Source organism: Colobus angolensis, unplaced genomic scaffold, assembly GCF_000951035.1.
Source record: "Colobus angolensis palliatus isolate OR3802 unplaced genomic scaffold, Cang.pa_1.0 Scaffold57, whole genome shotgun sequence".
Lineage (NCBI taxonomy): Eukaryota > Metazoa > Chordata > Mammalia > Primates > Cercopithecidae > Colobus > Colobus angolensis.
In genome coordinates this window covers 9935440-9959189 of record NW_012119265.1, presented here as the reverse complement: position 1 = coordinate 9959189, position 23750 = coordinate 9935440, and the positions used below count along the sequence as shown (strand labels likewise).

The window sequence follows — 23750 nt, the reverse complement described above, 5'->3', positions numbered from 1 at the left end:
AAAAAAGAAAAAAAGAAAAGATTGCCTACCTATTACCTTTTTTTTAAAGGGTTTAGATTTCATTTCTCTAAAGACTTAGGAAAAAAATCTCTGTTCTTCAAGTAGATAATATACCACCATTTGTTTTTCAACAGGAGACATTCAAATGCAGAGCTTGCATATGCATAGACCATTTCTGGAAGGACATGTAAGGACATGTCTCAAGGAAGAGGAATTGAGAGACTCGGGACAAGGGTATGAAGAGGATGTAGCATTCACTGTAATCATTTTAGAACAGCTAAAAATGTTTTTTTATGTATATGCATTAATTTACATTTTACAATTAAATTAAAGTGACATTGCTCTTTAGTCAATAAATGATACTGTGTTTCCACCCATCTTCTTATCATTTATCTCCCCACCATGAATTCCTGCAGACAAATGTTGGCTCAGTTGCTAGAAATAAAACAGAAATGAAGACAAGAAGAAAGAAATATTGTCATGCCCTGTGCCAGAAATTGAGGGATAACAAATGAAACAAACAAGAAGAGCTCAAGACATAAGCCCTTATGCAGCCATGACAAATGAGGAAACGTATGAGACGCTTGGTGTTTAATGCTGTACTGTCCTGTATACGTCTCTTCCCTGCCCATCTACTGCCTCTCACACCTCGCTGACTGATTTCTCTTCTTCCACGACCCACCACTCAGTCCTTTGGCTTATTTCCTTTTAAAAATTTTATCCTCAAAAAAGTTAACACATTCTCACCACAATCAGACAATATAAGATACATAATGAAAAATTAATAACCACTCAACCCATCTCAAACTTTTGTTTCTGTTCTACAACTTTCCCCATGTACATGTCTATGTTCAGATGGCTTTTGCTACTATTTTTAATGGGATTAAAATAAGCACACACCCCTCTTTCTTTTTTTCATTTATTTGTCTATCAGGGACAAACCATCCAGGTCAATATACGTAGATCTAATGTATTCTTTCTTTTAATTGTTGCAAAATATTCCACAGTATGGGTATAACCATAATTTATTCAACAATTTCCTTATGGAATCTGTCTTTCAAGTAAATTCATTGTTTAATTTCCTCCCCTGGATCACTCTTCTTCTTAACAACTGATAAAGTATATGGAGGATTCACTGATGTCAGACACTGGAATAAGCAAGCCACATGAATTAATTTTCACAGTAACCCCATGGAATGGATAGTACTGTCATCCTCATGTAGATGAAAAAACTGAGACTTAGAGAATTAAAGAGTTTGTACAATATCACAGAATTATAGTACACTGTAGGGGTAAGTTTTAAATCTAAGCTTGACTTCAAAGCCTTGTTCTTAACTGTAAGCCAATACTGTCTCATTTTCACGCTATTCCATGCAATCAACCTGAGTCTGTGGCCACAATCTTAAACATTAGCTGGGTATTTACAACTTTGAGATGGACCATTTGAAGGAGTTCCAGAGGTACCTCTACTTTGACATATCCAAAAGTGATCTCCTTGTCTCCTCCATTCCCACCCCGTGTTTCATCTTTGCTAATTCACCCTTGGGCAAGTCACAGATTGACCGGAGAGGAAAATATCCACTTTGCAGAGTGGGCTATGTGCAGAGATCCTTAGTTCTGGGATTTATGACTACCTTCTCTATTTTCATGTGCATGTAGAGGCTGAAGCTATACTCTCAGATAGATGCAGGGATTAAATTCCTGAGATCCTCACAACAGGGAACTTTAAATACCCTTTTTTGAGATCACCATACCAATTAACTTTCTACCATGCTTGCTACTCTACAGTCAGCATCAACGATATCCAATTAAAGACCAAGGACATGCATGGTGGCTCACGCTGCAATCCCAGCACTTTAGAAGGCCACTGTTGGAGGGGTGCTTGAGCCTAGGAGTTCCAGACCAGCCTGGGCAACACAGTGAGACCCCATCTCTAAAAATATTACAAAAATTAGCTGGGTGTGCTGGCATGCACTTGTAGTCCCAGATACTTGGGAGGCTGAGGTGGGAGGATGGTTTGAGTCCAGGAGATCCAGGTTGCAGTGAGCTGTGATTGCACCACTGCACTCCAGCCTGGGCAACAGAGGGAGACCCTGTCTCAAAAAGAAGACCAAGTCATACCCAAAAGAAGTAACATGAGCTATAATAACATAACTCAGTTCAGTTAGCCAACTGCTAGTTCAGAGAGTTCTGATTTCATAAGAGAAGAATGTGACAAGTCAACTGGATACTGACCCAAGTATCTAGAATGCATAACATGGATGGTTTATGGATTACTGAGAAAACAGTAATCCTGAAGAAACAGCCAGAATGAGCAACTATCAGGCTAATAGTATTTCCTTTGTTGACAGGTAAACCAGATTGGGAGACCCAGACTGACTTCACATATCTCCACAGCTTTCTTGTAAGAGAGTTGTATTTTTTAAGTCTACCCCTTATAGGTGGTCCAGAACCAGTGAACTGAAGCTACCGGGAAACACTGTTTGAGTCAACAGAAAGGCGAAATTTCCAAAAGTCGTAGATCCCTGAAAGTGGAGGAAGTAAGTTCCTCTTTGCCCAGAGGCATTTAAGTACAGAAAAAAAATGACTGCACAGCAGATGTTAGATATTCACGCTTTGAAAGAAGAGGGGTATACAACTTTGAACTCCATTCCTACTTCAAGTTTCTAGAATTTTGTCAGTGGAACACAGTAAATTTTGATGCAAATGCCAAGAGCAGGGTAGAGCAGCAACTCTGTACACGAAAGCGCAGGCTTACATGGCTACTCCAGAGGTCAGAGGAGCAGTAAAAATGGAGGAGCGAGATGCGAGAGGCCAGGCAGTCAAACTGCCACCTTCCCATTGCTGCACCAGCCACACATCTAGCAAACCAGACACCCCAGGACACTGTTCTCCAGGGTGTGGGGTAGTTTGCCTGTCAGGTTTCACTAATTTGTCTTTGCAACTCAACTGAGAAATTCATCACGTGGGAGCATTTTCACCAAAGAACAACAGGGCCCTTGTACCACTTTACATTTCTACTTAGGAAGTTTACAGAAAAGTACAATTTGACATTTGCAAGACAAAGGAAAAAATTTCCCTTTCAGGGACATGCTGCAAACTATTTATTATCAAAAGGTACACTCTAAAACCACAGTGCACTCAGCTTTTTTTCCTGCCAGGCTTAAGTATGGGGATCTAGGAGAAGGATTTGGTCTCAACACACCTCAAAATAGAGCTCCAAGACTAACATGCATGGCTTAATGAGCCAAACGCATGACAACGCCTTGGTCTAATCTGTGGCTGTTCTCTCGTACCCGTCTACTGTGTGTTCCACTGTAGCAGGAGCGGTTTTCCTGAGGGCTGAAATCATTTCCGGGTAGATTTTGCACTATCAAACCAAATAGCTTCAAAACACATTGCTTCATGTAACAGAAAACACTGAACACGTGTATGAATGAATGACTGTGATGGACTGAATGTTTTGTGTCCTGTCAGAATTCATATGTTGAAGCCCTAAGCTCTAATGTGATCGTATTTGGACGTAGGGCCTTTGGGAAATAACTGGGGCTAGATGAGGCCACAAAGGTGAGGTCTCATGATGGAATTTGTGACCTTATAAGAAGGGACACCAGAAAGCTTGTGCTCTCTCCATCCCCTCACCACATGAGAACACACCAAGATGGCAGCCACCTAAAAGCCAGGAAGAGAGCCCTCATGAGGAAACAAATGGGCCAGCACCCAGATCTTGGAATTTCCAGTCTCCAGAGCTGTGAGAAATACATTTCTGTTCAAGGAATCCAGTCTGTGGTATTTATTATGGCAGCCTGAGTAGACTAAGACAATGACTTTGTTACTTCCATAGAACTGGGTTTTACAGACAAGCAGTGGTCACAGCATGAGGTTGGGGCTTGACAGAACTTAACTGATAAAATAGCAGGTTACCAATTTCTGACATCATGTTGAAAAACTTAATATCACATGAGATCACTTCTAAAATAGCATTTTCGCCCAGGTGCAGTGGCTCACGCCTGTAACCCCAGCACTTTGTGAAGCCCAGGTAGGGGATCACTTGAGGTCAGGAGTTTAAGACTAGCCTGGCCAACATGGTGAAACCTCGTCTCTACTAAAAATACAAAAATTAGCCGAGTGTGGTGGTGCACACCTGCAATCCCAGGCACTTGGGAGGCTGAGGCAGGAGAATCGCTTGAGCCCAGGAGGAGAGGTTGCAGTGAGCTGAGATCAAGCCACTATACTCCAGCCTGGGTGACAGAGTGAGACTCCATCTCTAAATAAATAAATAAATAAATAAACAAATAAACAAATAAATAAGATAGCTTTTTTTAATGATAAAAAGACAACATTTGTTCAATACAGAACATTTTAAAACCATCAGAAAGAAAATAAAAATCACCTATATTACCTCAGACAACCACTGTTGATGTGCTTGGTATTTATCGTCCTGTAATTATTTTTCTCTACAGAAAGTAAAACTGACTGATGGGATAAAGTCTTTCTTTGGGTCGTCTCTTCTGATCACAACTGCCATTACACTCATGTAGTCAGTTTAAAGAACCCATCCTCTTATACTGAAAAGGACACTCCTGAGAAGCAATTATACTTTCAAGACACTCAATAGTTCAATAGTTTCAATGTGGATATCCACAGTCTACAATATCAACACAGAATCACTGGGTGCCTATGGGGGTGCTTGGGGACTAACTGAAAGGGGCACTAAGAAACTTTCTAGGATGACAGAAATGTTCTGTATAGTATTTGGAGTATGGATTACACAATGTGTACATATGTCAAAATGTATCCAATTGTGCACTTAAGATCTATGAGGGGAACTAGAAAGACAGCACCAATACCCGTCACTGGAACATGTGTTTGATGCTTTTTCCAAAAGTGGTAGCAGACAGAATGTTTAAAAAGTGAACATCACTGAGCATGTACTACATACCAGGCCCTGGGCTAAAGGCTTTACATGCACCTCCACACCACAAACTTAATTCTAACAGCTACTCTCAGGTGAGTATTTCCAGGACTTCCATTTTACCATTGAAGAAACTGAGGCTTAGAGAGGTAAAGTAACCTGATCAAGATCCCACAACTGAGAAGTGGCAGAACCAAGACTGGAAACACCAAGGTCCATTCTACCCAGGAGCCCCAGCTCTTATCCACAATGCCAGCTCTAAAAGTCGTTAACGTGTGTGCCTTTCCAGGAATCTGTTCTAAGGAAAGAATCAAAGATGGATTCAAATAAATATGTATGAGGATGCAAATGCATCACTACTACAGATGTGCAAACATGCTTTTCAGTCAATCAGAGAAACTTTTCAGAAGGCTTTATTTAAAAAAGACTGCTCTCAGTTCTGAGAAAATCATGGGTTTGGGCCAGAATAAGACAATCAATGGGCAGCTCTCCCCAAGCTGAGTGTCATGTCATAGCGCTGTCATGAGGAGCAGGTGGGTTAATGCAGAGAGCTCAGAACAGAGCCTGGCTCATAGTAGGTGCTCAATAAATGGTAGCAATCATAATACATTCTCAGTCCTAACCTGTCATCTTAAAATAGAAAAAGCATAGACTTTGAGGCGTTGGTCAATTCCATGAACACCTAAGAACATCTAACACTCTTTTCATTGTCCTAGGGGGTGGGCTTGGACAGTCACAGTCCCTGCCCTCATGAGCCCATGTGCTGAGGGGAACAGCCTATGGAAAGCACTAAGGGAAGGGTTCCACAGGATGCCATGGAGCAGAGGGGGCACCTAACCCAGATGGAATCGGGAGGGTAGAGGAGTCCAGGAAAGGCTTCTCAGAGGAGGTGATGACTAAGCTGAGACTCCAAGGATTAGTAGCTGGAAGCTTGGCAAAGAGATGGGGCAGCATTCTAAGCAGAGGAAAATGCGTGGGGAAAGGCCTGATGGGTAAGGGCACTCAGCACCTGCATGGATTCAAAAGGATATCACAGAGTGGCATTGTAGATTCCACCACATACTGTGTTACCTTGAACAAGTCCTTTCACTTCCCAGAGCCTCAAATATAGGATAATGTCACTTACCTTTGTCTGTAAAATAAGGATACAGTTGTCATACAGAAGCTACAATTGAACAGAGGAGTCTATCCTTACAGGACAAATGCTCAACACTGTGGTTAGCATTCTGTATTGTAGACAGGAAAAAAAAAGGTTTGGGCCCTCGACCCCCATGACACCTGAATTCATCTGCTCCAGCCCACTGGTTTCTCTGCTGCTCCTTGATCCCCCTGCACACTCTCCCTCCAAGGACTCGGCCTAGAACGCTCTTCTCCCAGATATTCACATGGAGCTGTCTCCTCTCATCCTTAGGTCTTTGTTCATCTGCTCAAATGTCCCTTATCAGAGAAGCTTTTAAAAATCTCTATGTCAAACAGTAAATCTTTGTTCCTGAATTTTATATTGCTCTTACCAAGCTTTTATCCATATGCTAAATCACCCTAACATTCAATATATTTTCTTCTTTTGTCCTACTTTTGTCTTCTTTCTATATTTTGTCCAACTACTTGTGCTAGAAGTTAAGCTCCCTGAGAGGAGGGGGTTTTGTCTGTCTTATTTCCTGTATTTTTCCAGAGCTCACGGCAGTGTCTGGTACACAGTGAGTGCCCAACAACAAAAAAAATTATTTGTTAATGGAAAGAACAAACACCCCAAGCTCGAGGGCAGGACCTGCCTTTATTTTTCTTTTACTCCCTGAGAGCCTGACAAAGCTTTGCGTTGGGTAGACCTTTCATAAACATTTGTTTAACTGTACAATTCAATTACTTTTTACAAATGGTTGTGTTCACTTAATATATAAAGATTAAATGAGTGTATTTTTCTTGCTCAGCAAATAAATCCAAGATTGTCTGTAATTATAATGAAGCAATTGGTTGCTTGGTCAATTTGGTGGGAAGAAGAGCAAAACTGGTGGCCTGGTTTCATTAGCTGGTGAAAGCCACTAACACATTTATCAATTAGTTCCAAATAGCCACAGCCTTCACTGATGAAAAGGCCAAACCCTGATAATGCCAAACCAGGATGAGCATTCTGGTTTAATATATGAAGTACAGAAAAATGATCAAGGTGTCCCAGGGCTTAAATTTCTATCTGTTATAAAGTTGGGTCCTTTGAGAAACTGCATTACTGGGATTATACCCTCAGGATGTTCACCCCACTAATGGTCTGAAAAAGTTCTTGAATCTCCTCTCAAATTAACCATCAAACATCTGCTTTAATACCAGAAGGCGTAAACTCAAAATGAGGTCAACTGCTTCCCCTAAACATTAGAAACTGTTGAAATTGAAACAAAATGCTAGAGTCTACTCTTCAGGTTGTACAAACTGTCACATATGCCCTAGGACTTCCTAAAAAAATTATCTCAAGGGTTTACGGTAAGTACATGGTAAGTATATCAATCACTTGCCATTTCAAAATATTGTGGAAATACAGAGAAAATGATTTGGTTTCAAAGAAAAGCATGACCAGAGTTAGTTTACTACAGAGACTAGTCTTCAAAAGGTTGATTTTTACAAGCTAAAACTCCAATTTCTCTGAAGAATTACCTGTTATTCAGGCAATGTCTTGAGGATAATTGCTGCCTATGCCTATGGATACCAAGAAATCCCAAATCAGGTGACAGCACATATGCAAAGATAACCTCTTACATTGACACGGCATGTTCCAAAAAGCATTTGCATTTGCCCTTCCATCTGATTTGAGTTTTACAAGGACCCTGCTGGGAAGCTGTGTCAATGGCACCTCTACTGTACAGATGGGCCAAAGGGCTAGGGGCATTCAGCAACCTGTCCACATCCCCAGGACCAGGGCTGGGTCTAGCATGCAGGGCTTCTGAAAACCATGTCCAGCATTCTTTCAGTAGGAAGAATATATGCAGCATCACACATGTACTTTAAAGTAAGTGATCTTTTTCTACACTTTTATGGAATTATATTTTTAATAGACTGGCACTTTGGGGATACTTACTCTAAATGATGAACATACCAATTGTTTCTATAACCCTGGAGCCAATTTAGGCGGATTTCTAATGGAATCTGGTTCCCCTGGGTTCTGTCCTACACTCGCACTGTTCCATTTAAGAGACTCCTATTGGGTGATCTCATCCAGTCTCGTGGTCTCAACTAACAGCTATGTCCTGATGACTTACAAATATTTAATTTCAGCCCATCCTCTTCACTGAGCTTCAGACTCCTATCCCCCTGCCCACGGAGCATCTCCACTGGAGAATGCCTCAGGTAGCTGTCATTCAACCTTTCTAAAACTTCTTCCTCTTTTGCCTAGACTTCTTCCCAGGCACATGATCTCTCCTAGCTAATAGTACTGCCATCCACTCAACCTTCTAGCTAAACACCTGGAAATGATTTCCGGTTTCTTTTTTACCCTGAATCCACCCAAATACTAAGTCCTATCAGCTTTACTTGCTATTATCTCTTATGCCTTTCTCATCAGCCGTATCATCACTGTCTTAGTTCAGGTCCTCATTATCTTGTTACTTGGAACACAGAAACTACCTCAAAATGAACCTCTCCCCTGCAACGGCTGCTACTTACCATGCGAATGTCCACACATGCCATGCCCCCTGCCCACACATAAATGTAAAATATAAGCCCACTCATGTCATAAAACCTGCTGAGAATTCTTCAAAGGTTACCTGCTCCATAAAGCCCAGACTCCCTGGCATGGAATTTGTGTCTGACACGGCAAGTTTTCTATCAAATAATGATTCTCTCGCTTCTTAATAATGGAATGCTGATTTTTAGCTGGAACATGGCCACTTGTAATACTGTATTTCTTGGTCTTCACTGGAGCTAGATGCAGCCATATGATCAAGTTCTGGCCAATTCCATGGTCAGTACTGTGTGGAATTCCAGGAGGCCCCTTAAAGGGAGCTGACTCAGTTAGAAGGAATGCCCTCTGGCCCTTCTTACTACATGGAACTGGAATAGAGAGATGATTCCTAGTTCTTCAGCAACCATTTAGACAAGGAGGTGACCCTGTCTTCAGCAGAATAGAAAGCACAGAAATGTGGGTTGCAAAATGAATCCATGGAGCTTCCATGGCAGGGCTGGACTACCTACCTCCAGACTTTTCACATGAGAGAACACTGTTTATCTGGCTTATGCCACTGTCATTTTTATGTTTCCTGTGATAGGCAATGGAGCCAGGTCCTAAGTGACCCAGAATTCAAACATCTCAAGAACAGTAAGTGCTTAACACTTCATTTCTGCTGCCTCCTCTAGCCTTCCCTTTTCCCATGCCTCAAACTTCAGGGTCTAGTGCTACCAAACTTCCTGCTGTTTTCCACTTTAACTACACATTCACCACACTTCTCTGCTTTGCTCAAACTTGCTCCCCTACCTAAACACCCTCCTTATCTTTGTTTAACTTTTAACTCTTCACACTCAGCTCAGGCCTCACCTCCTCCAGGAAGTTTGCCTGAACATCCATCTTAAGGCAAGTGACCATTCTCTTTGCTCCTAAAATACCCTGGGCAAACTCCAATTATGGAACCCAGCTGCCATGACTTATTAATGGCTATCTCTCTTACCCCACAGAAAGTGCCTCAAAGGGCAGACGTCGTATCTACTCATCTTGTATCTACACCTCCTAATGCAACATCTGGCACTAAGTGGCAGCTCAGGAAATATGTTCTGATCTTGACTGGATTTTCCTCACTGCAATGGAGTAAACAGGGTTGAATGCCTCAAAATGTCTTGATTCGCTCTTCATGTCAGCTCTAAGTTGAAGACTGAAACAAAATTTTCTAGCCATAGTTTTGTTTTCTTGGAGATGGAGAGCAAACAGCAGATGAGTCATCTGAAGAGAATATCCACTACGAGAAATAATTTTTGGACGTTTCAGACCTGAAGTCCCTCATCTGTAAAAGAGAACTTGGCCCTTAGCAACCTTTGAGGTCTCCTCTGGCTCTAATATTTTATAAACCCATTGTTGAGTATAAATGCACAGACCTAGACACAGGGAACTCACTGTAAATAGACGGCTCCTCCAGGGACTGGTAACATGACCAGCCTTACCTAACCTTCAAATAAATTATTTACAAGGAGTGTCTAATAAAATCTTGAAGTGATCAGCTGACTGAACACTGTAGGATAATAAAATGCCAAGTGAGGTAAGATAGGCTTCCTAGACTCCAGTCAGACTGGCCTGCTCTAAAAACCCCTGACCTTGCCACACTCCTTCCTGTTACTGGGCATCTATCTGCGTTTGCTGTTTCTTCTGTCTCAAATGCTCCTTCCTTCCCTCTTTACTGTGACCTCAGCTCAAGAGTCACTTCCTTATAAAAATCTTCCATCTTTCCCTAACTGGGTAGAATCACCCTATTCTAGGTTCTCATTCATTGCATTGTATTTCTCCTCTTCATAGCACTGGTCATGGTTGCCACTTTTTATTGGTATAATCATTTGATTGACATCTTTCTCCCTCACTGGATCATACCCTCCATCGGCAAGTATTTTTGTTTTTGCTCATCAGTATATCCTTGGCAGAGGGTTGATGCTCAACAAATACTTGTTAAAAGATCTCCAGAGGCCGTGCAAGGGCGCAGAACAGTGACCGGTGAGTTTCACTATGGGAAAAGGGAAGACTCCATTTGAGGGAAACGCTGAGCTACTCTAATCAGCTGGAAAGCTCTCAGCTCTCCATCATATCCTTGAAGAAGGATCTTGGGAGTCAGGAATGGTGGTCACTTTCTGGTAAGAGTTGAAGAGCAGTCACTGAATGAGGCCATCATGGCACAGCAAGGCTTGACAAGCTAAGTAAGAGAGGAGACAAGCACATGACTAAAAAGCTCAAAGAGCCAGTATCAGTCCCAGGTGACGGCTCACAGCCAAAGTCTGATGTGAAAGTGACTAACATGCTGAGCATTCCCATGGCTGGCATGTACTGAATAAACAAGGACTATACACACGACAAATGACAATTTGTAGCAGTCTCTGCAGTATGCAGATCAACAGAGAAGAGACCTACCTCTTGCAGCAGAAGGAATAACATTAGCAGATGACAAAGGAAAAACAGAGTTGTTAAATTTTACTTTCATCTTTAACTAAAAAGATTTTTCTCACTGGAATGAGTAGAATGAATATAAATACAGAACTGAATTCCAACAGAGGTGAGGTGACAGTAAGAGCCCAAAATTCCAGGCTCAAATGAAAGACATCTGGGGGACTCAAAGTCTGCTGATAAGAAATACTGAGGAGTAAGAGAGGCCCCAGGAGGTGGGAATCAGAGAGATATTGCCACAGTTTTCCAGAGGGGAAGAACTGCAGAGAGAGAGAGATAATGCACAGTAACTCATGCATGTAAAATCCATCACTGGCCACAATTTTTTGTTTTGTTTGTTTGTTTTTTTGAGACAGGGTCTCACTCTGACACCCAGGCTGGAGTGCAGTGGCACGGTTTCAGCTCACTGCAACCTGCACCTCCTGGGCTCAAGTGATCCTCCCATCTCAGCCTCCCAAGTAGCTGGGACTACACAGGTGTGCACCACCATGCCCACCTAATTTTTGTATTTTTTATAGAGACAGGGTCTCCTCATGTTGCCCAGGCTGGTCTTGAACTCCTAGACTCAACAGATCTGCCCACCTTGGCCTCACAACGTGCTGGGACTACAGGCATAGGCCACTGTGCCTGGCCTCAACACACAAATTCATTTGGGAACAGATCACTTGTGAATTCTTAGACCAGGAAGTGATGCTCACAGACAAGGCCACTTGCCAAGCAAGGCTACGCCCAGCTGAGTTATCCAGAGTCAGTGAGGCATCTGTGGACCCTCATGAACCTTGAGAAACAAGAGCTAGATGATGTTGGCAATTGGTATATTCACTGATACCTCAACTATGTTCAGAGACTAGCTTAACAGGGCTTAATCTTGGGAATGAGATTGTTACTCTTCCCAAATTCTGAAGTTTTAAAAGAGTCAAAGTAAGTAGACATTTTTCTCTCAATGTGAGGAGAAATCAGCAGTTCAAAGTTGAAAAGTTAATGTGCCACGTAATCATGGAAGTAGAACACAGCATGTCAGGGTTGGCAGTCAGCCTCTGTGGGGCAAAAGCTTCCTCTGTGGGCCACATCTGCAAAATGGGATGGCGAAATACCACGGGAAGCATTTGGAGCTTTTGGGGTAAACACTAATTACCACGCACCCAGCATGCCAACAACTGCATAGGGCACAAAGCAGTCAGACTCATGAGTTGAAAAGCCTGTGCTGGAAAGTGCTGTGTGCCCAAGTGTAACATGGTGAGGAGGAAGTGAAATTTAAACTGCCCTTCTGTAAACTATTCCTCACCCAACATATTTCAGATACAGTATTCCACACTTCGTCAAAAACAGCAAATCAAATGTGTGCTGGTTGGCTTCAGGAGTTTGGGGTTGAAATGTCAATGACAGCTGAGTTTCCCTTTAATACAGTTGATGAAACACGCTGAAAAACGTTTGGTCAATGGGATGCATGCCCCTTTGTTTCCCTAACTTTTCTGTAGGGCTTGACTCTGGGAAAAAGTCAATACCATGAGTAAATTATTCATGAGCGCAGTCTGGCCTCCCAATTGGCCAAGAAGCCCAGGACAAAAGAATGAATAGTCTTTTTTTCCCCTTGGGAGAACTGACTTGGTGACTGCCTCCTTCCCAGCCTACTCGTCTTGGTTTCTGGGCCACAGCAGGTTCCAGACCCTCCAACCAAAGGCAGAGGGGCAGGCCCTTCCCTTGCTGAGTCTCCCAGGAACTGGGCTTCTGTTCCTCCACAAGATACAAGTGAAAACATCAGAGAATCAGGGTCAGGACACAAGTCAGAACGCATGCAAACATTACTGGCCTGTGTCCTCTTGCGTAGGCACAGGCAGCTAAAGAAGAAATTCATGTCAGAGGAGCCTAAGGTACTACCTTCTGAAGCCTTCTTTAACAGTGACTTGCACATGGTATCCTCTTTTATTTACTGGAAAATAAACACCTCTCTCCCTCCCCTCCCTCAAAGAACCCAAACAGACAAACAACAGCTCTATTTGGATAGGTCAGAGGCATCTTCTGAGGAGATTATTTTTTAGCTCTGATAAAGGGCTTTCTGGGACATGTATGATAAACGAGGCTGTCTGATACTTCCAGGTTTCTTACTGGGCTCTTGTATCAAATCCACACCCTCTGTGACCTAAATGTGCCCTTTACTGTGTGTGAATTACCAAGGACTCGGCTTTCAAAGTCTTATCCTTAAGACTGTGTTCCCAGCCAGTATACTGAATGGAATTAAATTATCCTGTGAAATAAACCCACGGGATAAAAATAGCATTTGAACCTATCCTAATTAAATGTGTTCCCTTCAAAGTCAACCATATCAGTTACAGCCTGAACATGGGATTCCAGTCCAAGAGTAAATTAAAATCAATTCTCAGAATCGAACCCCAGATACCATGAATTGAAATAAAATTTGTCAAGATGGGGGCTGACACTGCTTCACCAGAAACCACATGAAGTTACAGTGTCTACCCACCATATTTTGAGACAAATGAGACAAGTAGACTGAGGGGCAGTAACATCCAATGCAGGAAAGCAAGCTTGCTGCTCGGCCCAACTCAAAGCTTCTGAGGATTCAAGAAAACTTGAGATAAGACTGAATTGCTTTTGCCCACTCTACCTTATTTTCAGGAATTGAAGTGGTCCTATCACCAAAAAGGACTAAGAAGCTGACTCTGTAGTGGTACTCTAAATCCCCAAGTCTCCCCTGAGGAGACAGTGTAGCCCAGTGGTTAGAACAATGGTTTGACTTCTGACTTCACTACCAGTTACCAGTCTGGTGATGAAGTCTTTGGAAGACCTAACTATTCATCTGAACAATGCGGATACTATTATTGTTATAAAATAATATTGTTAGAAGAATTAACAGAGGAATGCAAGGGAAGTGCTGCTCCTGTAACAAGTGTTCGTTTTATTGATTTATTGATTGATCGACACACAGGGTCTCGCTCTGTTCACCCAGGCTGGAATGCAATGGCACAATTACAGCGCACTGCAGCCTCAACCTCCTGGGCTCAAGCAATTCTCCCACCTCAGCCTCCCAAGCAGCTATGAACGACCACAGGTGCTTGCCACCATGCCTGGCTAATTTGTCTGGCTAATTTGTATGTATATGTATTTTTTTTTTATAGAGATGGGGTCTCCTTGTGTTGCCCCGGCTGACCTCAAACTTCCGGCCTCAAGCGATCCTCCCCGCTCAGCGTTCCAAAGTGCTGGGATTAGAGTTGTGAGTCACCACACCCAGCCCAAGTGTTCAGTTTAGGTCTTGTTGTTAATATTATTTTGATCTGCAACAGAAGTCCCTGTCAAGTAGGGGAGTAATTACTTACATGTAATTTTTAAACTGCATGTGGAAACGTCTCTCTTTGGGGCAAGTGGAGTGGAGATGGCTGGATTAGCCGCAGAGAGGAGAACAAAAATGGAACTCACTGCCCAGAGTCTGACAGCACAAGGAGGACGCTTAACTCCTTTCCCCATTAGAGATCATACCAGCAACCTCCACAAATCATACACTGGGAAGAAAGTGGAGAGTGGGGAAAAAATGCTGTGATCTAATCCCCACAGCCTGGTCAAGAAAGCTCAAAACAGGCTGCCTAATCAACCTGCAGCAGCCCCGTGACCTAAGAACGAGCAGAGATCCTGGACTGCATTCAAACAGGTGGCTCCAACTGCCCTTATCCAGGTTGGTTCCCAGCTCTGCACCCTCTTCCCTCCTGCACAGTGCCATGAGGCTGTGATAAATGCACTGTATGGAGTTGAGGTCTGGGGGATCTGCACTGAGAATGAATTAGAGGTGGTGTCTGCCACGCCTGCTATGCAGTGCTTGCCTTCCCACTTCACTCCAGCATCATCCACCAGTCCTACTGCATTCTCTCTACAAGATTTACTACTTGTTCTCTTCCTGTTTTGACTCCCACAGTATTTAAGAATATTCACTGTTTTTAAAGCTCTTATAATTTAATAATGATGTCAATACTATCATGAGTTTATGAAAGGAACTGCATTTAACAAGGTTAATAAATAGCAAATTTCAATCAGGAAATCCTTTACTTTGGCATTCATGCCCCTCATATATGAAAATTTTTCTCTAAGGAAAGCAACAATTGCATCTTAAGAGAAAAACAGTTTATGTGAGCCGGGTGTGGTGGCTCACGCCTGTAATCCTAGCACTTTAGGAGGCCAAGGTGGGAGGATTGCTTGAGGCCAGGAGTTCAAGACTGACCTAGCCAACATAGCAAGACCCTGTCTTAAAAAAAGAAAAAAAGAAAAATATAAATAAAACAATAAAAAAGAAAAAAGAGCATATGTGGCAATTAGGTTATATGATTTAAAGAATAGGAGGACCCTGACAGCAGAAAAGAAAACCAGGAAAATTTAAGAATAAAAATTGTCTAACATTCACTATTACATTTCTCACTGTCTCTGACCTTCTCTCTGACTAAAGTTACATTTGATATCTGTTGAATTCTGAGACTTAACAACATCAAGCAGATTTGGAGCCCATTCAAAGTATGGTATATTATGATCAAAAGATTGTGTGTCACAAAATGGAGAATCAAATAATATTTGGGAGGGGGCTACACATGGAAGATATTATCACGCAGGGCACTGCTCACGAGCGGCTCACCTAGTTCCTGACTGGTGAGCCATGCTCCACATGACTGTGATTCTTCTTACAGCAACTTAGAGCAGGTTAGCCACACCCTTTAGTTAAGGTGTGGATTCTTAAAATGGAATAGAATCATGGTTAAGGGATTCACTTCAAATGTTAAAATGAAAAAAAAGAGAACAACACTGTGTTTAGCATCTTGCAGGGCTTGGCTACGACAGGTCCTTAGCAAACCCTGGCTGAACCAATTGATGAATAAACAGTCTCTTCTGAGCTTCTCAGGCCTATTTTATGAATACCAAGTGGGGCAAAGTTTAGTTTGGAGGCAGTGTTTATTACCATCATTCATTTATCCTAATGGATCCCTGGAACCTTTGTGAGGCCTGGGCAACATAGCAAGACCTCTGTCTCTACAAAAAAATTAAAAATTAGCCAGGTGTAGTGGTGCGTGCCTGTAGTCCCAGCTATCTACTTGGGAGGCCAAGATGGGAGGACTGCTTGAGCCCAGGAGGTCAAGGCTGCAGTGAACCATGATTGCGCCACTGCACTCCAGCTCAGGCTACTGAGTGAGACCCTGCCTCAAAAACAAAAACAAAAACAAAAACAAAACTTCTGTGAATTTGATTCCAAAACAGGTTTCAACTGATCATCATGAGAAGTGGAAGGATGGATCATGCCAGGAGAGCGGGGGAGGCAGCGAATTAGAAGAGAGGGTAGCAACCAAAACTCACCTATAGATGATTCCTTTATCATGGAGGAACATGAGAGCCGAAATGATTTCTGCAGCATAGAAGCGAGCTCGTGCTTCATCAAAACGACGAGACTTCTGAATGTGGAACATCAAGTCACCCCCATTCACAAACTCCATCACAAAAAACAGACGATCCTGGATACAAACACAAGAGAGGGCCCAATGTGGTGTAGCAATTAACTTAGAGCTCCATCAGCATCATATTGCCCACGGCTGTGGCACAGAGAGGAGACTGTCAAGTGGATGCATTCCAGGAAACATCCTGACCATGGGTCAGAGTGCAGTGCAACAGGTCTGGTGGGATTAGATCCCTGGGGCAGAGCAGCACCTGGATATCCTGTAGTTAGTTCCACACAGCCTTGAATTGCTACATGAAATCAAAAGTACAGAAGGCATCAGAAACCTTTGGTTCGAGTTCTAGCTCTGTACCTGGAGAGAGAATGTAAATCAAAAGGTATATGCCTTTAATCTGGAACACATGGGGTTAATTATCCAAAGTAAAGGACACCTAGTAGGTGCTCTAGTTCTCACAAGTGGGCAGAGAACAATCACAGAAAAAGAACACCCCTTTAGATAAGCCAGCCAAACAGAAGTGGAGGCCGGGTACAGTGGCTCATGCCTGTAATCCTAGCAATTTGGGAGGCCTATGTGGGTGGATTCCTTGAGCCCAGGGGTTCAACGCCACCCTGGGCCACATAGCGAGACCTTGTCTGTAGGAAAAAAAAAAAAAAAATTAGGCAGGAGGATCACCTGAGCCTGGGAAGTAAAGGCTGCAATGAGCTGTGGTTGTGCCATGGCACTCCCACCTGGGTGACAGGAGTAAGACTCCTTCCTCCAAAAAAAAAAAAAAGAAGGTCAAATGATAGCCTCATGGTAGCATCCACATTGGAAATACCACTCAGTCCTTCAAAAGACTGAGTCAAGAGTGGGAATGTAGAAATGAGTGAGATGCCATCTCCCCTTTAAGTGACTCTCAACCTAGGAGGTAAAGTGGACTCTTAAAATAAAAGTCACTATGGAGTGTACTAAGTACTATGCAAGTGGTGTGAATAAAGTGCTATGGAAATCACGACTGCTTCATGAAAGAAATGTGTAGGTCTCATTTAAAAAGTGATCCAAGAGTTATCTAAGTGTAAAACGTTTTGCTTCAAGCACCTCTAAGATCAATGGGTTTCCTCATTCCTTTCTGTGACATTTATGAAATTCCTAACTAGCTGGTGCTGAGTTCAGATGCGAGATCCAACAGAGAGTAGAGCAGACATAGCCTCTCCCCATACAGAGTTTGGTGTGAGAAACACATTACTCCAAAAAAAAAAAAGTGACACAAGCAAATCGACAAATTCTGGTAAATCCTGGGAAGGAAAAGTAGAGGAAGTGTGACATCTGGTCACCTGCCTGGGGATCAGACAATGTCTCTGAGCAAGTGAAACGTGAGCTAAGGCCCACAGGATGAGTGCCATTGACTTGGGACCCGTGATACCATTTTGTGGGATTGGAGATTATTTTGTGAGGAAATTGGTATTTTACCAAAGGATGTGGATATGCATAACCCATCTTTATTTTGAGGGGAGACAGGGTCTTATTCTTTCACCCAAGCTGAAGTGCAGTGGCGCGATCTCGGCTCACTGCAGCCTTGACCTCCAGGACTCAAGCAATCCTCCCACCTCAGCCTTGAGTAGTTGGGACTACAGGCATGTGCCACCATGCCCGGCTCATTTTTTGATTTTTAGTAGAGATGGGGTCTCACTACATTGCCCAGGCTGGGCTCGAACCCCTGAGCTCAAGCAATACTCCCACCTCAACCTCCCCAAGTGCTGGGATTACAGGCGTGAGCCACCACACCCAGCCTTGAACCTGTCTTTATTTGTGGTTGTAAGTGCCACCGGCTTTGCACAGGGTGTTTCCACACATTCACAGCTGAACAATGGGCAGAGCATGGTGCGTGCTCCTGCTCAGCTCCCACTGCATCCCTGGTGTAACCACGCAGATCCCTATCAGAAGGAAGCACGGCTTATGACCTCATATGCCCTATTTTAACTAACGCTTTAATTAGAAGGAAAAAAAAATCCCCTGAATTTATTAAACACTTCTTTCTGTTAAAAGTGAAGCAAGAATTTAATAGTGAAGAAGGAATGGCAAGATTCACAAAACAAAAACCACCACCACCAACACAACTCTTCAGGTTGGCCAATGTAAGCCAACAGGCAAACTATGTAAATACAGCAAGCCATCTGACTAAGCTGCTGGCCTTCATTTGCGGGTGACTGACAAGGGGAGAGGCAGAATTGGGTGGGACAAGCTTTGATGAGCAATGGCTGTCCCGTATTTTCTAAATGGGAAGGATTAACGTGGAATTAGCAGGTTAGCAATGGGGTGGGCAGGGGATACACACACACAGGAAACATCCCAAAAAGCTGCATCTGCATAGTAAGTTTTTATGCCAATGCTGCGTCTGTCCGTTTGGAGGGATGGCCACAGACGGCCTGAGGAAAACTAAGGTGAAAAGCCACCCTGAACCATCTCTGGGCAAGGAGGTCATTCTTACATGGTTTCATTAACCAGCCTGTTCATCTTCCTCGTGGATCTGAGTGGCAGTCACATGAATTCCAATTGCTCTGAACACCTGGCTACTGGAACTGGGTCAGTGGGGAAATGGCCATTCTTTAGGCTGCTATAAGTGGCGCACTTGGCAAGAGTTTTAAGGCAGTAGGCATCGAAAGCCTAAAGTCTAAAAGCCAGACTGTGGGCTAAATTCCAGATCTGGGGGGAGAAAATCCTGCCCTCTAGTCTTGCTTTAGCCCAGCCCCATCCACAACCCTGGAGGCAGATTCTCAGATAATGCACAGACTGGCAGATTCACCTCTGCTACACAGCGAGGGACCATAAGCTTTAGAATTCTGGAAAGATGGGTTCTGCTGTACCTGTTTCTTTTCATTCAGAGCCTCATTTCTAACCTCCTGTCTGGCACCACCTGGAACACAGGGTGTAATTCACAGCCCTCAGGCTATGAGCAACTCTTGAAGCAGACAGGAGACATAGGCCAGCTGAGACACGACGACAACTTAATGCAGAGTACTGGTCCATCCTATCAAAGACCTCAAATAATGTCACCAGGCATAAAAACAAAGATATGTTTATCAACAAGCAAAATGTTTTTGCTGTGAGGAAACCCTCTGTTGACCTGCACTTCTGTTCACTCCATTTTAAAATGTTTGCTGCAGAGAGGGAAAGATTTGGCAGCAATTTCTCCAAGATAACTTTTGAAGAGAAGGAGATAAATGACAAAAAATCTCTAGTCTTTAGAAAAGAAGATGCAGGCCGGGCACGGTGGCTCATGCCTGTAATCGAAGCACTTTGGGAGGCTGAGGCGGGTGGATCACTTGAGGTCAGAAGTTCAAAACCAGCCTGGCCAATGTGGTGAAACCCTGTCTCTACTAAAAGCACAAAAAAAATTAGCTGGGCGTGGTGGCATGCGCCTCTAATTCCAGCTACTTGGAGGCTGAGGCAGGAGAATCACTTGAATCTGGGATGTAGAGGTTGCAGTGAGCTAAGATTGCGCCATGCACTCCGGCCTAGGAGACAGAGGGAAACTGTCTCAAAAAAAAAAAAAAGGAAAGAAAAGAAGACCCATACATCATCAGGTGGCGGTGGGGTGAGGAGTCATCACCAGAAATAAAATTATATTAAGTATGTCCTTTTTTTATTTTTAGTAGAGATGGGGTCTCACTATATTGCCCAGGCTGGTCTTGAACTCCCTTCAGGCAAGTGTGCAATAAGTGAGAGCTGCTGCTGAAGCTGCCGATGCTTGTGCTCTCACATAGGTATTTTTCAGTTTAAAAAAAGATCATAAATGTGAATGTGCAGAGTGATTTTAGTTATAGCCAAAAATGCAGATAGATGCATAGAAAGGATAAAAAAGATGGCTATAGACTGACAGAAGTCAGTTTTTTGTTGTGGGATCGGGGGTGACATTTCTTCTTTATACTTTTCAGTATCTTTCAAGGTTTCTATGATGAGTGTGTATTACTCTCACAATTAGAAGCAAACTAAAGTCACATGTGCTTCCTCTGATTTTCATCTGAAAGACGGAAGATAAGACATGGGAAAGACACAGTTGTGAGGCTGTTTGAGAGAGCCCTTGTTTAGGCAATGGGAGTTGGAAAGCAGCTACAAAAAGAAACTGTTGCATCCCCACTGCCCATTATTAAGGGACATGAGTAACCACCCATGTCCCATAATGGCCTTTCTGCTGCCTGAAGTAACCAGGCCATTGGGCTTGTTGGAATGGCATCCACATTGAGAATCGGCTGGCTCTGGTTCAGGTCCCAGCGGCTCCACTTGGAGCCTGGTGCGCAGGCTTTACAGCATATACTACAGATTGCAGAGATCTTCTGTGGTTCCTTTAAGGTTCTGAACAAGACAAATGTTTACTAAACACACACATGGTATGCTAGGGCCTGGGTAAGGACCCAGCCTCCTAAAACTAATATGACTCCACACTGCTCTCAGAAAGCTCACGGACATGCAGGCACAGCATATCACCACAGTGTGTTAAGTGCAGTGGAGGGGAACAGAAGGTGTTAAGGGGACACCGAGCAGGGCATCTGAGCAGCCTGGAGGTGGAGGTGGAATTTGGCAGGTGGGGTTTGGGGGGAAGCTTCTAAGAGGAGCCAATTCCCCAGCCTAGAAGGATAAGGGCATGCAAGTCAGGCTGGAGTGGGGACTGAGGCTGGAGGTGTCAGGAAGACTGTGCCGTTGAAGTGTAAGATGTCAGGCAGATGGGAGTGACTGCAAAGGCAGTCAGGTTGTCAGGCGCTGGAGTGGGTGAGTGTGAGGCTTTGCTGTAACTGTACTGCTATTTTCAAAATGAAATGCAGAAAAAGCAAAGAGCTACTTAGGGGTGCTTTGTTTCACTCCATCTCAGGTCACCCACAAATGAGAAGTGCAGGGTCTCAGCTGCCATTAATAAACATGATCACTCACTACTGGTCTCTACCAGAATTATAAGCCCAGTGCCTGGGGTAAAACAGGTGCAGCTATGGTGCTTGGCTTGAAAAAGACTCCAGTAATGTTGGAACTTGCCACATAGAATAAAACAACATCAGCTACAAAAGCAAGTCACTCCAGCAAAATTTTACCCCTTTGGAAATAATTCCAAAGGAGTAAAACTTTTCACATTTAGTGAATGCCCTTTACAAAGCTAAGACCTGTATTTGAAGTTCTGAAAGGAGGCAAAAGATAACCTCTCACCTACAGCTCTACTCTCAGTCTGTGCTATTTAAGAATTAGTATCACTGATGACTCGACAAACACCAAATCATGCTTCACAAATTCAACTGTGAAGCAACTAGGTGAAGCATTTTTTGGAAATCCTGCATTTACGGAGGTACTGGAAGATGGATTATGGTTATAGTGAGTCACTCCTATGGCAGAGAGGAGTTTCCCAAATCCCACACTAGACAGAGATGGCAAAGATGACTGTTCCAGTATTTAAATCTGTGCATAGAACCATTTTGGTTTTTCTAAAATCCAATTTCCTAGAAACTGAGGCTGCACATCTGTACAGCCTTACCTGAGGCTTTTGGTTCTGTCAGGTAAAGTCTGCCCTGACTTGTGTGGTAGGAAATCTCAGGGTCAGGAGACCGGTTTAACATCACTTCTAAAGCCCTTTGTCCCTGCTCCTCTCTTTTGTCCCTGATTCAGCCAACCACAAATACAAGTCATTAACATGGGGTGATGAACACCTGTGGGAGTGAAAGCAACTCAGAAATCCCTTTGTCCCACACCCAGTATGGGAGGCCAAGGAGCTGCTGCCTGGTAAATACAGAATTCCTATCATCACTTGCTCTGATGACACTGACCTGCTGCAGTCTGGGTCCACTCTCTGCCCTGGCTATCAGTTCAGAACGATTCCTTCCCCAGGCCCAAGGGGCTAAAAACATCCCCTGAATAATGGTTGTCAGTATAAGTAGGGTGCATTCCCTAAGGTCCCCTCACTAAGGGCTGTTGGATAGAAGTTAAAGCTGATGGGCAATTTGTATGAACCAGAGACATAACACCTGGGTGGATGAAAGTGCTATGCCAGGATGATACAAGTGACAAGATAATGCTACCTAAGGAAAGTGACTGGAGAGCAAGCATGGACCAGGGCAAGATCCTGTAGGGTCACTGGGGCAAACATCTTTGGAGGCATCTGTTCAGCTCATGGTGATCCCTTCCTCAGCATTTACCCAGGCTCCAGCCCAGTCGCATGGGTAAACGCGAGCATCTGTGCACAACCAGTTAGATCGAGCTGCGCCTGTCCAGAGTCTCTTTTCCAGAAAACTGAAACTGAGATAAAAAGCTTTTAACTTAGTCTGGGCTGTGTGCAGGAACTGAGGAAACATGGGTTAGGAAACGGAAACTGCTTTTGCAGTGTAAATGTGGGAAATGCCTAGGTATAAGAGAGTGGAGAAAGACTGGGTGGATGGATGAATGGACAGGTGGATGCGTGAAGGAGAAGAATGAAGCAGAAACATAGAGTGAGCCAGAGACAAGAGACCAGGGAGGGTGAGTGAGCCAAGAGCAAAACTGCCAGGGTTCCTCATGTCCTTCTGGTTTCAGATCAGCCAAGACCTGGCCAATTCCTGCCCTTGGGTTGCATGAGACATCCGTTGTACCTCTGAATCTTTATTTTTAGCTTTTTTTTTTTTGCATAGCCTTAAGTAAGTTTTTTTTACTACCTGAAGTAAATTTTCTGCTACCAGGAGAATTTCAGCTAAAATATACACAATTTTTGTTTTTCTTTTTGAGACAGGGTCTCACTGTCACCCAGGCTGGAGGGCAGTGGCAGGATCAGGGCTCACTGCAGTGCTGAATTTCTGGGCTTAAGTGATCCTTTCAACCTCAGCCTCCTGTGCAGCTGGGACCACAGGTGTGTGCCACCACACCTGGCAAATTTTTTGTATAGACTGGCTATCTCTGTGTTGCACAGGCTGGTCTTGAACTCCTAGGCTCAATCAATCCTATCTCGGCCTCCCAAAGTGCTGGGATTACAGGTGTGAGCCACCATGCCTGGCACACACACCAATTTTTTTTTTTTTTAATACTTTAAGTTCTAGGGTACATGTGCACAACGTGCAGGTTTGTTACATATGTATGCATGTGCCATGCTGGTGTGCTGCACCCATTAACTCGTCATTTATATTAGGTATATCTCCTAATGCTATCCCCCCCACCGCCCCTCTCCCCACAATAGGACCCGGTGTGTGATGTTCTCCTTCCTGTGTCCAAGTGATCTCATTGTTCAATTCCCACCTATGAGTGAGAACATGCAGTGTTTGGTTTTCTGTTTCTTGCGATAGTTTGCTAAGAA

General features: G+C 43.5%; 1 protein-coding gene across 1 annotated transcript in view; it reads right to left on the bottom strand.

The window, feature by feature from the left end:
- Positions 1 to 23750, bottom strand: part of PRKCH (protein kinase C, eta) — a 370394-nt gene that overhangs the window by 48625 nt on the left and 298019 nt on the right. The window contains exon 11 of the mRNA XM_011961950.1: positions 16377 to 16531. Within this exon, the coding sequence (XP_011817340.1) occupies positions 16377 to 16531 (155 nt within the window). The remainder of the gene's footprint in view (positions 1 to 16376; positions 16532 to 23750) is intronic.